This window comes from Xyrauchen texanus, chromosome 43 (genome assembly GCF_025860055.1).
Source record: "Xyrauchen texanus isolate HMW12.3.18 chromosome 43, RBS_HiC_50CHRs, whole genome shotgun sequence".
Taxonomy (NCBI): Eukaryota; Metazoa; Chordata; class Actinopteri; order Cypriniformes; family Catostomidae; genus Xyrauchen; species Xyrauchen texanus.
Genome location: NC_068318.1, coordinates 2512976 through 2527833, shown reverse-complemented (window position 1 = coordinate 2527833; position 14858 = coordinate 2512976). Strand labels below are relative to the sequence as shown.

Below are 14858 nucleotides of genomic sequence, written 5' to 3'. Positions count from 1 at the left end.
AGAGGAGAATGGGCCGACTGATTCATGCTGATAGAAGAGCAACTTTGCCTGAAATAACCACTGCTACAACCGAGGTATGCAGCAAAGCATTTGTGAAGCCACAACACGCACAACCTTGAGACGGATGGGCTACAACAGCAGAAGACCCCACCGGGTACCACTCATCTCCACTACAAATAGGAAAAAGAGGCTACAATTTGCAAGAGCTCACCAAAATTGGACAGTTGAAGACTGGAAAAATGTTGCCTGGTCTGATGAGTCTCGATTTCTGTTGAGACATTCAGATGGTAGAGTCAGAATTTGGCGTAAACAGAATGAGAACATGGATCCATCATGCCTTGTGTGCAGGCTGGTGGTGTAATGGTGTGGGGGATGTTTTCTTGGCACACTTTAGGCCCCTTAGTGCCAACTGGGCATCGTTTAAATGCCACGGCCTACCTGAGCATTGTTTCTGACCATGTCCATCCCTTTATGGCCACCATGTACCCATCCTCTGATGGCTACTTCCAGCAGGATAATGCAACATGTCACAAAGCTCGAATCATTTCAAATTGGTTTCTTGAACATGACAATGAGTTCACTGTACTAAAATGGCCCCCACAGTCACCAGATCTCAACCCAATAGAGCATCTTTGGGATGTGGTGGAACGGAGCTGCGTGCCCTGGATGTGCATCCCACAAATCTCCATCAACTGCAAGATGCTATCCTATCAATATGGGCCAACATTTCTAAAGAATGCTTTCAGCACCTTGTTGAATCAATGCCACGTAGAATTAAGGCAGTTCTGAAGGCGAAAGGGGGTCAAACACAGTATTAGTATGGTGTTCCTAATAATCCTTTAGGTGAGTGTATATTAATATACTAATTTCTCTCTGCCTGCTGCTTCCTTAACCTCCATGCCAAGAGCTTCAAGGTCCTTGGGCCATTTTCATAATATCTCTGCCTAGCAAATTCATTTTTTTTCTCTATTTCTTCCTCATACGGTTTATTTATTTCCTTTTTGATGTTGCTTATTTGATTTAATATACGAGGTTCCTCCTTTTCAATGTGTTCTCTCTCTAAAACAATTTTTTCCTGTAAATCGAGCAGCTTTTTACATCTTTCCTTTTTCCTATGCAACGTGAGGGCTATAAGCTTTCCTCTAATCACCGATTTTGCAGCATCCCACAAATGCTTGCCGATACCTCCCCATTATCATTGTTATCCATATACTCTCAAAATTCTCTCTGCACATATTCCTCGCATGTACTATCGTTCAAAATACTTGTATTGAGTCGCCAAAGCTTATTCTTGTTTTTATTTTCTAGATGTAAAGTTAAGTAAACAGCTGAGTGATCAGAGATATCTCTGATCCCTATCTTGCAGTCTATAAGTCTGTGCCTATCTGAATTACAAATAAAAAAAATAGTCAATTCTTGAATACACTCCTTTACTTGCTGAGTAGAATGTGAATTGTTTGTCTGCTGGATGGAGAAACCTCCAGCAATCAAACATTCCCAACTCCATAAACATTTCTTTAATTATCCTGGCTTTAGTAGTTAGCCTTTTTAGTGTATTAGAGTCGTCGAGTTTGGGTTGCATCTGGATATTCCAGTCTCCTCCACATATTAGAACTCCAGAGGCTTCAGAAGCTATTTGGAAGATTTCACTGATACAGGAGTTGTCCGGGCCTGGGGGTATATACACATTGACCAGCATATCTTCCCTCGGGTCAAGATATCCCTTAACAAAAACATATCTATCACTAACTTCAGAAACCATTTGAAAATTTGCATAATTAGGAATTAGAATTGCTACCCCTCTCCTTCTCCCTTTCTTATAGGATGAGTAAAAATTTTTAACTTCTCATGTTCTGCACGATTAAGGTGGGTCTCCTGCCAGAATACTATGTGTAACTTCTCATTTTTCATCTATGCAATAGCCTTACTCCTCTTAATTGGATTGTGTAAACTGTTTACATTAAGGGTGATCACCCTATAATCCTGACATTGCATTTAATCCCACAATTAACACTATATGTAAAATAACATGTTATCGGTGACCAAACTTTAACTGTATTTGAACTATGAACCAAAATCAGAACTTAAACCAATAAGTAAAAAAAAAAACAGGTAGACCTCCATTTTGAAATAGTAAACCACTTCTTAATGTGGAGGGGGGTAGTCTAGCTATCCACCAATGCCCCCTTCAGTGCAACCTGTAGTACCCTTGCTTCAGGAGTATACTGTATGCACTTCAAAGAATCAAAATAAAATAAAAAAATCTCTTGGCCGTATTTGTCGGTCAATTACGTTCTCTCTTAATGCTATTGGCAAACCTATTCAATTATAAATTGGAGATTGAGTCCAATACAAACATGAGCTGGTTATCCTGGGTTACATTCAGAAAAAGGTCAAAATAAAATCAAAAGCACATGAATACACACACACACACACACACATACATACATACATACACATATACATACACACACATGCATAGAAAACTCAATCTTATTGAGGTGAGTGATATCAACTAAAGGCAACAGAAGCAGTCTTTACGGCCATACGTTGACGCCGTTTACATTATTCCTTAATACAAATATCATTACTAAGTGACCATAACTGGTCAATCGTCCTGCTTACCTGATTCCTTTTTCTTATATTGTAAGATCATTCAACAGTCCGTTACCTCCCACTACCGTTGCTTCTAGATCTATCTTGGCCGATGAATACCCCGCAGTTTCTCCTTGATACGCTTCGGTTTAAGGTGCTCTCTAATCGCTGCCACATGACTCTCTTAGCTTTTTCGGGTATCCCAGACTGAGCAGTCTTCTCCCATTCAACAGGGAGTCCCCTCTTCTTCAAATCCTCTGTTGCGGATCCATAAGTCATCGGCCCACTATCGAAAAAGATTCGTAGCTTCGCAGGTGGTGGGGTTTGAAATCGTATTCCTCTTTCCCGGAGAATCCTCCTAATCTGCGTATATGCCTTCCTTTTTGCTAATGTTTCTGCTGGATAATCTTGGTCGAAATAGAGCCTCCTGCTGCTGTGGTAGATCTCTTTTTTCTTCCATGCAGAGTGCAGGACCATCTCTTTTGTTTTAAACTCCTGGAAGTTCCCAATCACTGACCTAGGTTGCGCCTCGTTAGGTGGTTTGGGACAGAGCGCTCAGTGGCACCGCTGTATTCCGAGTTCGGTTTCAGCGAGGGGTTCCAGCCCTTTTCTGATAAAATTGTCAATAAATTGGTGAATGTTGTTTCCCTCAGTTCCCTCCGGAATGCCATAGATATGAATGTTGTTGCGCCTGGAGCGTGCTTCCAGATCCGTTAGCTTCATCTGTAAGTTTTTCTGGGCTTGTAAAGACTGACTCAGCGCTTCTCTAAAGTCCGTGGTCCACTCTTCAACTTCGGTCAACTGGGCCGCAGCCTCACTCACTAGATCCGTTGCAGTTTTTAAATCAGTTACTAACTCGCTTAGCTTCCGCCGTATTTCTTCTCTTGTATCAGATAAATCTTTTTTCAAGTCATCTCTGATTTTGTCATGAAAATTGCCCAGCTCAGACTTCGTCTCTGTGGCCATCATTTTTATGTCTGCACGGATGGCGGCGATGTTAACATCCATTTCTTCCGCTACTACCTTTGCTTTCTGTCCCTGTCCGCCATTACACTCTGTTCTCTCATATTCCACGATCGTGGCCCCCTCAATTGTTATTTTGTCGCTCTTCTCCACTTTCCCTGTTAGTTTTCCCTTGCTCTTCCTGTTTTTTTCCCCTTCCACCATTAATTAGAGTAACATTTGGAAGTTAGCTATATTTAAATTGGGGAAATAACTCAGACCGACCAAGACTGATCGTTCATGCAGCCATGCACTTCAGCTTTCCGGCGGAAGTCCTCATAAGTCTATGTCCTTAATATGCTGGTAGCGCTGTATGATTACTCTAGACCACTCGTAAATCTACAAAGCATTTTGAAGAACTACTTAAGTTACGATGGCTTTGGGAAATGGGCCGCAAAACTAAGATCAATAAATCTTAAGATGGTTTCTACGATCTACGTTTTGGAAAACAGCACTGGACGTTCAGGAAGCTGCAGCCAAGTATACTTGTTGAGACTAAACATAAGCAAGAGAAAATAATAATTTTAAGATTTTACTATTCAACAAATTAAACTTTAGCATTTAATATGTTTTACATCTGTATGTATAGCATTGAATAATGCATTGGCAATGTACACTTAAGATTCTGTTGCCTAGAAAGTTTATATGAATTGAATCTGCATATTTGATCCTTTTACTCAAAAAAGTCCACTGGAAAACAGCAGAAGATACTTGTATCAAAGATTGTAAAAATGTGTCTAATTAACTATATACACAAAAAAACAACAAACATTTATGTACATCTTTAATTAAAATAAATGATGACTAACCAATTTATTGCTAAATATAAAGTAAACATATTTATGATTTTCTACTGTTTGTTGTAATGTATCATGTACCATTTATCATAGACAACAGTGCGATACATTTTTAATTGATTCACAGCCATAATAGAAGTATATAGATTGCTTGACAGTTTAGGGAGGCTGATTCGATTAAAATGGTCTGACTGGTCTCTATCAAAGTGTTTTAAGCCGGATGCTCTGTATGAGCAGTGCAGAAAAGTAGATTAGGTGTAGATGATCTTTGCGATTTGTCAGAGACTGAACAGCTTATATTATAGCCTGTTCAAATCCAGCAGAGGGAATGCAGGGTGGCTTCTGTCCTGATTCACAATAAACAATAACACAGCTGCTAAAATATACCTTCGGCTTAAATCACACCATATCTTAACCTGGTATGAGCTGAAAATTTCCCAAAGAGAATTAAACTCTCTGTCCACATTAAAAGCGAAAATGCTGCTTCAAAAACCAAACAATCTCAACCAATCAGAACATAATTGCTGATGTTTAATATATAGCTCTATTTAGCCCAAGCAAACCATTCTACATCAGATGAACAATTTGAAGCCTTTCTTATTTCCTACTTTTCTTACTTGGATAGTTTTGAGCGATTAGAGGTTATAGTTATTTAGCCTATTTATTTGTTGAATAACAGTTAGTTACCCAGTTCAAGGGCTGTGCTTAAGAAATGCATCTGATCAGGGACATATGTCACATGGAAGTCTAGTAATGGGTTCCTTAACACCAACTAATCAAATAGTTTGAATGTGTATGGCTGTAGTGGTGCTTTAATGGGGATAATTAAATATGCAAGTTTTCCAAGAGGGTTTTACTACACTGACAGCACGCAGATCAAAGCACTGCCACAAAAATATTAATATAAGGGAAGAAGTGGTCACGGATAGAGGATGGCTATTTAAAATATATATTGTACCAGTAAACATTGAAACTCTTCTGCAGGCTCTTCTTTTTAGCAAGACAGAGAACGATAAAATATGACAGGGAATGAATACACCGCATATAAGTTTGTCGGCCATGTTTTGCCAGCAAAATCTTTCCGAGATTACCATTGGTCAAAGGATGCCAAAAGTTTAAATGCTTTCAACTTTTAGACACACGACGAAGTTTAATCTGTGTATCACGCGTTCTTTTCATATTCAATGATCCACAATCAGAAAAACAAAAAAGGACTTGTTATTTCATGAATAATTTACAAAACTAATATTAATAAACAAATAACGACTTGCTTTTTGTGGTTTTGGTTTTATGCTGAAGTTAAAAATAGTACATTGGAAAAATGGCTAAGAGACACTGTGCGTTTTGATAATTTGATTTTGCATCTAAAAAGAAACTAAAAAAGGTGAAAAATTAATTAGAACATGTGGGTGGCCCTGAAACACCCCTTTATTCTCATTGGTCAACCTACACTGTTGTCGATTCTTCCTCAGTGCCATGAGACAGAATAAACAGTTCACTGCTGTTAAATTGTTCCGATGAATTTGTCTCAATTAACAAAAAACTAATTTATATAATCTATTCTCCAAAATGTGTTATGTTTATTACAACTGTGCTATCTCTCTCAATACAATGCCTAAAACACATCACAGTAAAATGCTCACTGAATTCAGTCACTGTTGAAGGGGCTTCACCTTCGTGCCAGCATGCTCAAGCTTGCAACTCAGCATTGGGGCAATCACTGGCACGTCAAGCGAGTGATAATAGTGAGAGAGATTAATCTTTAATATACATATTTATTTTGATATTTATAAATTAGTATCTCAGTGTGTATGCCAAATGTCTTACAGTTATCACACCTCATAAAAATGTTCTATAAACGCAGTGCAGCTAATCAGTTCTGCTCTTCATTACTTGTGTTATTCCATTTTTTTTATTGTTTATTTGTGCACAAAATACAAAATGTAACGAACCAAATAGCTTTCAGCAGTGTTTGATATAATGGCAAGGGATTTTCTAGAACCAAATTAGCAATTTAACATGATTACCCAAAGATAAGGTGTTGGAGTGATGGCTGCTGAAAATGGGGCCTGTCTAGATTTGATCAAAAATGACTTTTTTCAAGTATTGATGGTGCTGTTTTTTACATCAGTATTGTCCTGACTATACTTTGTGATCAGCTGAATGCCACTTTGGTGAATTAAATTACCAATTTTCTTCCGAAACAGCAAAATCTGAACATTATTCTAAACGTTTGACCACCAGTGTAAATATGAAGACGCTCAAGACGACATGTAAAACATTAACTAATGTGATAATAAAAAGTGTTATCAATTACTTTGTGTCTCATTTTATGAGTTGAATTCACATGAGGTCAGGAAAAGGAGCTGTTTAAACCACTCTATGATGATTTAAAGTAATATATATGCAGTAGAAAATATTTTATTTGTCATGTTTACATTCTGAATTCATGGAGATATTGAGCAAACAACACGTGGTCATAATATGCACCAAATAGACCCCGTTATTATAATTTATGATGATACTACTACAAAGTGGGTGTATAAAAGAGTGTAAATGGGAAAAACAGACAAAAGAATGATGATAAGAGAGGCATAATACTGCCCAAAGTAACATATTATGTTACTTTGGGCAGTTGTGTGAATGGCTTTCGCTGCAGATGGCACATGAATGAATGGAAACTTGAGTGTTTGAGTTGATTTGATTCCCTTTGTAGACTAATTAAACAATCAAAACCAAAAATTGCTTGACATTTTCATCTCAAATGTTATAGCATAAATCATTAGCTATACATATAGCCACATATTTATCAATGAAGCAATAGCACAAAATAGAGATTCAAACAAACCTTTAATAAAAATGGAGTAATACATTGCAGTGTTTGAAGTTTGTAATTGTTTATTTCAAAGCGCTGGTGCTGACAACCTTTACTAGTCTCCTTCATCCTTCTGTCATTTGCCATACAAGTTGATCTGTGGTTAATGTCTACAGACCTCCGCGTGAGCAGAAATGCTGAAATGCGCTTGGAGTGTTTCCCAGCCAAAGAACATTCACAGTAGTGCCATCTTTGATTTTTAATGGCAATGAAAATGAGGCTGTGAAGGATAGTCTTACCATTTCTTTAATGGCACGAATGCTATAAAGTTGTCTAAAGCACCGATTTCATCAGATTTTTCACATTTCATATTGTCTGGGATTTTTGGTCTGCAGAATGTTCTAGGAAAAATATATTTTCAATGTTTCGTTGTCAACGGAATGATCCAAATTCATGATTTAAACTACAGTACAGCCAATTGAAGAGACTGTAAGTCTGTCCCTCACAGCCTCATCGTTGTCATTCCCATCCAAATTTGAAGATGGCAATGCTGTGAATAAGGTCTATTGCTTTCTCAGATCAGCTCAGGCTGAATTAAAGCTTTAAAAACTGCTATTCCACTGAATTTTAAAGACACTGTACACAGTAATGCTCAGAATATTTCTTTTCCCGTCTCTGAAAATATCTGTACTTCAAAAACCTTCATAATTATTTTTAACTCTTTTAATTTTTAGGGTTGTTTTTTGTATAGCTTGATAAAAAGTCAGCAGTTAAGAATATGACAGATATGCTTTGATGACATTTGTGGGAAAATGCTTATGATGCTTATACACTCTGCAGTGCTGAAGTCTCTAAACTTGTAAACATACACATTTTAATAAAGGATAATTAGACCTGTTCTGGTGGTAAATGACTGCTTTTGATTCGATGCAATTTCTTAAAAGATGGTCATTTGGTTGCATCTACAGACACAAAGGCGTAACTTGAAAAAATGGTCAATGAACCAATGTTTTTAATGAATGGAATCAAAAGATTGAGTCACTGAATTGAATGAAAATCACCACAACCAGGGCGTGGTATGAGTGTGAAGCGATTGTCTGACCGGGGGGTGGGGGTGGGGGGGGGACTTGGGTGTTCGAGTGAAATGAGCCCGAAGTGATCATCTGTGTTCCACAACTGCTTTCGGGTCCTTGAATAATGTACAACATGCGAGTAAAGTCAGCCGGTGAACTTTCTGGTGACCTCAGGTTTAATGGTTACTGCAAACATGTTTATTAATGTTCTAGCTTTAACAATTATTTTCTAAAGAGAATTTCAGGATCTAGATGAAAGTTGTGAGAGGTAACCATGGCACCAAGTTTCACACATCAACCCTGCACTGTATGACAAGATGATTCTTGCCACTTAAAACTCCTTGTACGTCAGTACATTTGTCATTTTTCGGCAATATCTTTCCTGCAGTGCAACAGTTTTGTATTTGTACTACAAATCCATCATGCATGTTTCATTCAGCCACTACGTCTGTCATTTGTGTGTGTGATGATGATGCGTTTCAGAACTTTCTCTCAGTCCCAATCAGCTCTGTAATATTTCCATTATTTAAAAAAAATCTTACCCTGGTCCAGAACCTCTTCCTCTTCTCTCTTAGGCTGCTGCAGCTCCAAATCTTTCACAACATCTGTAGAATAAGATGAAGACACAATCAAATGATATTCATTGTACTTGGTGAAATAAGAGAAGGCAAGTTTTAAAGGGGTTAGAGAAAGCAGCAACTCATTCAAGAGCAAAACCACATGCACTCCTGTAATTCTTCCAGTGATTTATGAGTATTTTATATGCTATGCATAGGGCTAGGCAGTATGACGGTACATAGCTTTTGATATTTACAGGATTAGTCAACCTGTAAATATATATTTGCACTGCAATTAGTGGGAAGGATTGCTTTTTGTTATTTACACTTGAGAATAATAAAAACATAAGAGAGACATGTCCCAGACAAGTCATGACGAGGAAGAACTTGCTATAAAGGGGTGTAACAAAGTGGAATTTAGTTGTTTAAGTTTGCTGAGCACTGCCACATCAATATACCATTCAACTGAAGTGCTGTCACAGGTGTGTGGCTTTAGTATTAAAGGGGTCATGGCATAGTTTTTTGTATTTTTTCCTGAGGTATTTTTATTTGGAATTTGGGAGAAATGTTGTCAGTAGTTTATAGAATAAAACACATTTTTTTAATTTTACTCAAACATATACTTATAAATAGTAAATCCAGAGAAACTACACATTTTACAGTGGTCTCTTAATTTTTTCCAGAGCTGAATATTTAAAAATCAATTGGAAGAGAATGAACCAACTGCACAACAACAAAAACTGTACTTCAGTGTTTACACATAGCATACATCCAACACATTGCATCTGAATAGACTTATATAATTATGTTTACTCAAGCCCAGCAGCACCATGGACTATAAATATCAAACAGTTAAGCAGATAGAATAGTTCACATGAAAATAGAAATTCTCTCATCATTTACTCATCCTCATGACATCCCAGATGTGTATGACTTACTTTCTTCTGCAGAACACATATGAAGATTTTTAGAAGAATATCTCAGCTCAGTAGGTCCATACAATGCAGATGAATCATGACCAAAGCTTTGAAGCTCCAAAAAGCAAAAAAAGTCAGCATAAAAGACTACAGTGATTCAATCCCTTTGGGTGAGAAACAAATCAATATTTACAAATACAACATTTTTCACAATAAATGTTCATTTCCGAGTTTCCATGGCCTCTCATTTGACGTAAGCATGTTGGCATGTTTATGCGAGAACACGTGAACTATACAACCAGAAGTGCCACTCTGTTTACAACAGAGGATGGGAATGCTGTACACAAACCGAAACAGGTATTACAATTTTAAAGAGCGATATCCACCAACAACCCAAAAAAGAAGAGTAAGAACCATTTTATAGAAAGATGTCAGAAGAGGAGAAACAGTTTTGTCTGAACTGGAGTATCCAGACCAGGAACTCAGCACAGCCAGATGCCTCAGGGAGACAGAGAGTACAGGAGACTTAAATATTCCAGGCTCAATGCAAGTTAAGCTCAATCGACAGCATTTGTGTGGCATAATGTTGATTACCAGTGGTGGTGGCGTAGTGGGCTAAAGCACATAACTGTTAATCAGAAGGTCACTGGTTCGATCCCCACGGCCACCATCATTGTGTCCTTGAGCAAGGCACTTAACTCCAGGTTGCTCCGGGGGGATTGTCCCTGTAATAAGTGCACTGTAAGTCGCTTTGGATAAAACGTCTGCCAAATGCGTAAATGTAAATTACCACAACATTTTATTTTGACTCCCTCCTTTTCTTAAAAAATATTTGAGGTTGCAGTGAAGCACTTACAATGGAAGTGAATGTGGTACATTTTTGGAGGATTTAAAGGCAGAATTGTTAAGCTTATAATTTTATAAAAGCGATTGCATTATTTCTTCTGTTTAATCTTCTGCATTATTTGTGCTGTAAAGTTGCTTAAATTGTCATTTGTACAGTCGTTTTAGGGTTTGTTGACATTACATCGTTATGGCAATGAAGTTGTAAAATTGTCTATATCTTTAAACAGAAAATGTTAGTAAATGTTAATAAAGTTATATTATTGAAAAAGAGAATAGAAGTCAAAATTAATTCTTGTGGTAATCAATATTCTGCCACAAATGCTGTCAATTGAGCTTAACTTCTATTAACTACCAGGAATATTCCTTTAAAGGGTTAGTTCACCCAAACATTTTAATTCAATCATTATTTACTTACCCACGTCATGACGAAATTTGTGTCATGCACACTGAGTGGGCAGCAATCCGCAATGTGGACAGCCCAAGTATAATTTGGCCTTAAGTCATGTCCTTTTGATTGCTTATAATATTAATCCCATTCACACATGTAACCAGGTAAATTACAGGAAAATCATTGGATTGCCTTTACTGGTAAAAGTACCACATGTGCTGTTCACACATACCATCAATATGGAAATGTATAGGTATAGATACTTCCCATTAAGGGAAATTTCCAGAACAATATTTACCATTTTTTTTCTTCAAAAAGGTTGTGTTCACACATGACCTCTAACCTGAAAGATTCAGTAAATATTCTGGAAAAGGTTGTATGTGTGAAAGAGGCTATTGTCTTTGGGATAGTAAGGTTATGCATGTTTCCTCAACTCTCTGCGTTCGTATTGAAGAATCACCATTGGCTAAAACAATTTAGTTTTAACTAAGCCAGTCTTTTGATGACATGAAAGCGTAATGAAACTGAAAAAGATATCAAGCAAACCGAGAAAGGTGTCTTCACACAATATATAATGTACATTTTATTGTTATATTTCACCTTATTTTAATCAGATTTTAGCTTTTTAAAAATGTAAAAATGTGACATTCTGTCAATTTGTCATGTCATGAAATTGCATTTTAAATAACGATACAAGCTGTTGTCACGGTTTCAAATTTCATAAATGTTTTACGATAATTTTTGTCTTGAGAATTCACATTTTTAATAAAAAGAAAAAAAAGAAAAAATAAAAAAAAAAATCACAAGGTTGGAACTATAATGAAATTTAAGGCTGTCACGATTATGAAAATTGGCTGCCAAATAATTGTCAAACAAGTAATTGCGATTATGACAATTAATTTTCAGTTTTAGGGCTATGACGATTAATTGTCTGTTCTTTCACAAAAATGATTAATTGTCATACAAACTGTCACTATGTGTGCGGTTACAGACTCAATCCACACAAGCCTTGTTGTGAAACCATGTGCGAGAGAGTTTAATGAAAAGAAACAGGTTATACACGGTGAGATGAAGACACAGATGGAATGACAAAGGCAATCGGTACACTGGAGGATATACACAGGACGGTAAGCAGGCAAGTTACAGTAAGTAGACTTCTCTGGGTTACGAGGGAACAACAAAGATGAGTATCCAGGTAAATATACAATAAGGTAAACCTTCGGGCTTTGATTAATTTGGAAGGAGGAGCGAAAACACTGTATGGGCAGCACAGACAAACAATAGTCCTAAGTAAGGCTTGACAGTGAACTGACATGAAAGTGACATATTTAAGCAGTCCTTGATGAGGTGTGCAGGTGTGGTGAATTACAAGTCGGGAGAAGAGGAGCAGAACACTGAGGGAGGTGGAGAGCCCGAGGGAGGCGTGAAGTGCTTCATCCACACAACAAAGTCATTTATAAAAATGTAGCCTGGGTCATAATAAAATAAGGGTATATCATTTCCCTTTCAGGCTTCAAAAACATATGAATGACAATCAAATATAATATAATATATAAAAGTATACATTTTAAAATCGTTAAAATAATATTTTATCTATCAAAATGTTTCTAAATAACTACATTGTCTTATTTTTCAGATTTAGTCTTTTTATTTGTAACCCAGATAACCTGTATCGCTATTATATTATATTATGCAGTAGTAAAATATTTCTGCCTTAAATTCTTACTTTCACACATTAAAGGCTCTCTGATTAAATCGAAGCGTTTATTTCAAATTAAAGAAAACTTTGAGATTCTGTTTCTTGCATTTTATCAACTTGCAACTCATCCTCTCTGTCCCTGCATGTCATTAACACTGCGTGAATGAACCTGCAATGACCACAGACATTTGCCATGACACAATCATTATATTAAAGAAAATTCTTATTAAATGAATATGTTTATACCTCATTTATATTGTTGTGGGAGTTTGGCGGGAGTAGACGGCGCACACATTAGAGCACTTGAGAAGGGATTCAACTTCACATCTTCATAGCTATATATACTGTTGCAATCAAAACTATACAACCCCCCTGACCAGCAATATGTTCCATTTTTAATCGAATTAATTACATGGTAATTCAATATATAATGATATATATATATATATATATAAAATAAAAAAATATTCAGATAATTTAAATGCATTACATTCTTGTAGCAGAAGAGTTCATCATTGATAAGACTATAGAAAAGCGGCTTTAGAATACAATGTATTGTTTACTACCATATTATTGATCATAAGTCAATCATTGGCATACAGTTCACGGCAATCCATTTCACAAGTGAATTTGTCAATCAGTTGGAGATTTATTATGAGGGCTTGTTTAAGAACCCGTCAATGTACACCTGCATCAGATTTTTATATGAACTGGATTCCCCGACCTCCTGGAGCAAGTTATTGGAGTGCCCATCAAAAAGCCCTGACCTCAATCCGATAGAAAATGTGTGGGCAGAACTGAAAAAGCGAGTGTGAGCAAGGAGGCTGTGGCAGCGGGGGCGTGGTCAAGTGCCCGTCAGGAAGAGAAAGCGGTAAGCACGCTTGCACCTGAGCTAAATTATGTCTAACATCTGTCTCTAATTTCAGTGAGCATGGGGAGAGCGGCATAAAGTTGGCCACAGAACCTCCAGTTAGAGAGAAGACAAACAAGCGCCAGTCTAGTGTTGGCATGATATGAGAGAGTCAGAGATCAGTTGTTGAGCTGGAGATCATTAATTAAAGGCTGCACCTGGGAAACGAAGAAACCAGTTTCCTGTGTTCTCCTTACCCTCCAGGCCTTAAGTTTGTTACATTGGTGCCGAAAACCCAGAAGGAGGAGGGATGCCCGTCGCAGATTCCTCGACACTACCGTCCACTCAGGGGAGCGCCGCTACCATCTGCCGGGTGACGGAGTAGCCCGACCGCCCAGACGCGGGGAACGGCCGTCGTCCACGGGGCGAGTGGGGACTGGATTCCCCGACCTCCTGGAGCGAAAGAGCCGCTGCCAGGGGCGGAGGAGTGCCCTGCCATCCCCCAGAAACACGGAGGGGTCAAGGTTAGACCGCAGTCCACGAGGGGAGGAGGGAAGTAACTCCCCGATCGCCTGGAGCGGTAGGTCCGCTGCCAGGGGCGGAGGAATGTCCCCAGATGCCACCAGAAAAGCGGAGGGCGTCCTGTCCTCTGGGGGTCGGAGATTTGACTCCGGTTCACCCGGAGAGGAGCGGCTTTCGTCCGCCGGAGAGTGTGGCATAGTGTTCGAGGACCACGCGATGGTACATCAAAGAACCGGTGAGTGAGCTTCTTCTCTCTCTCTCTCTCTCTCGCACCGTGTTGGCCTTTTCCCTTGCCTATTTTTTGTTGTTGTTGTTTTCACCTCCTGTCTCCTCCCACGTCGAGTAAGGCGGGGATGATCTGACGGGGCGCAAAGCACACCCCTCCCCAGGGAAAGAGAGGGGGGGGGGGGTGTAGGTCATGCCGGTGGCACCCCGGCCTGAGGTAACGCCGAGAGGAGTGTGGAGCGGAGGGGGGCGGGGCCGGGCTAGAATGTCGCACGCCAGTCCCCAATCGGCCTGATGGGGCGCGCGAGGGATAAAGGCGGCCAGTGAAGACGGTTCGAGAGAGAGAGAATTACGGGCATGTCCGTCATGTGTGTGTTTATGTTTGTGCTTTTGGTTTGAGATTTTATATTATTATTTAAAATATTATTTATATTGACAAGCCGGTTCTCGCCTCCTCCTTGCCCATCCTTAACCGTGTTACAGAGGCCTACAAACCTGACTCAGTTACACCAATTCTGTCTGGAGGAATGGTCCAAAATTCCAGTGTGGCAGGGCGGAGGGCGGGGCCGGGT

At 38.6% G+C, this 14858-nt stretch overlaps 1 protein-coding gene across 3 annotated transcripts in view; it reads right to left on the bottom strand.

The window, feature by feature from the left end:
- Positions 1–14858, bottom strand: part of pam (peptidylglycine alpha-amidating monooxygenase) — a 220511-nt gene that overhangs the window by 84987 nt on the left and 120666 nt on the right. For all 3 annotated transcript variants that reach the window (XM_052116273.1, XM_052116275.1, XM_052116274.1), the window contains exon 14: positions 8825–8887. In XM_052116273.1, coding sequence (XP_051972233.1) covers positions 8825–8887 — 63 coding nt within the window. The remainder of the gene's footprint in view (positions 1–8824; positions 8888–14858) is intronic.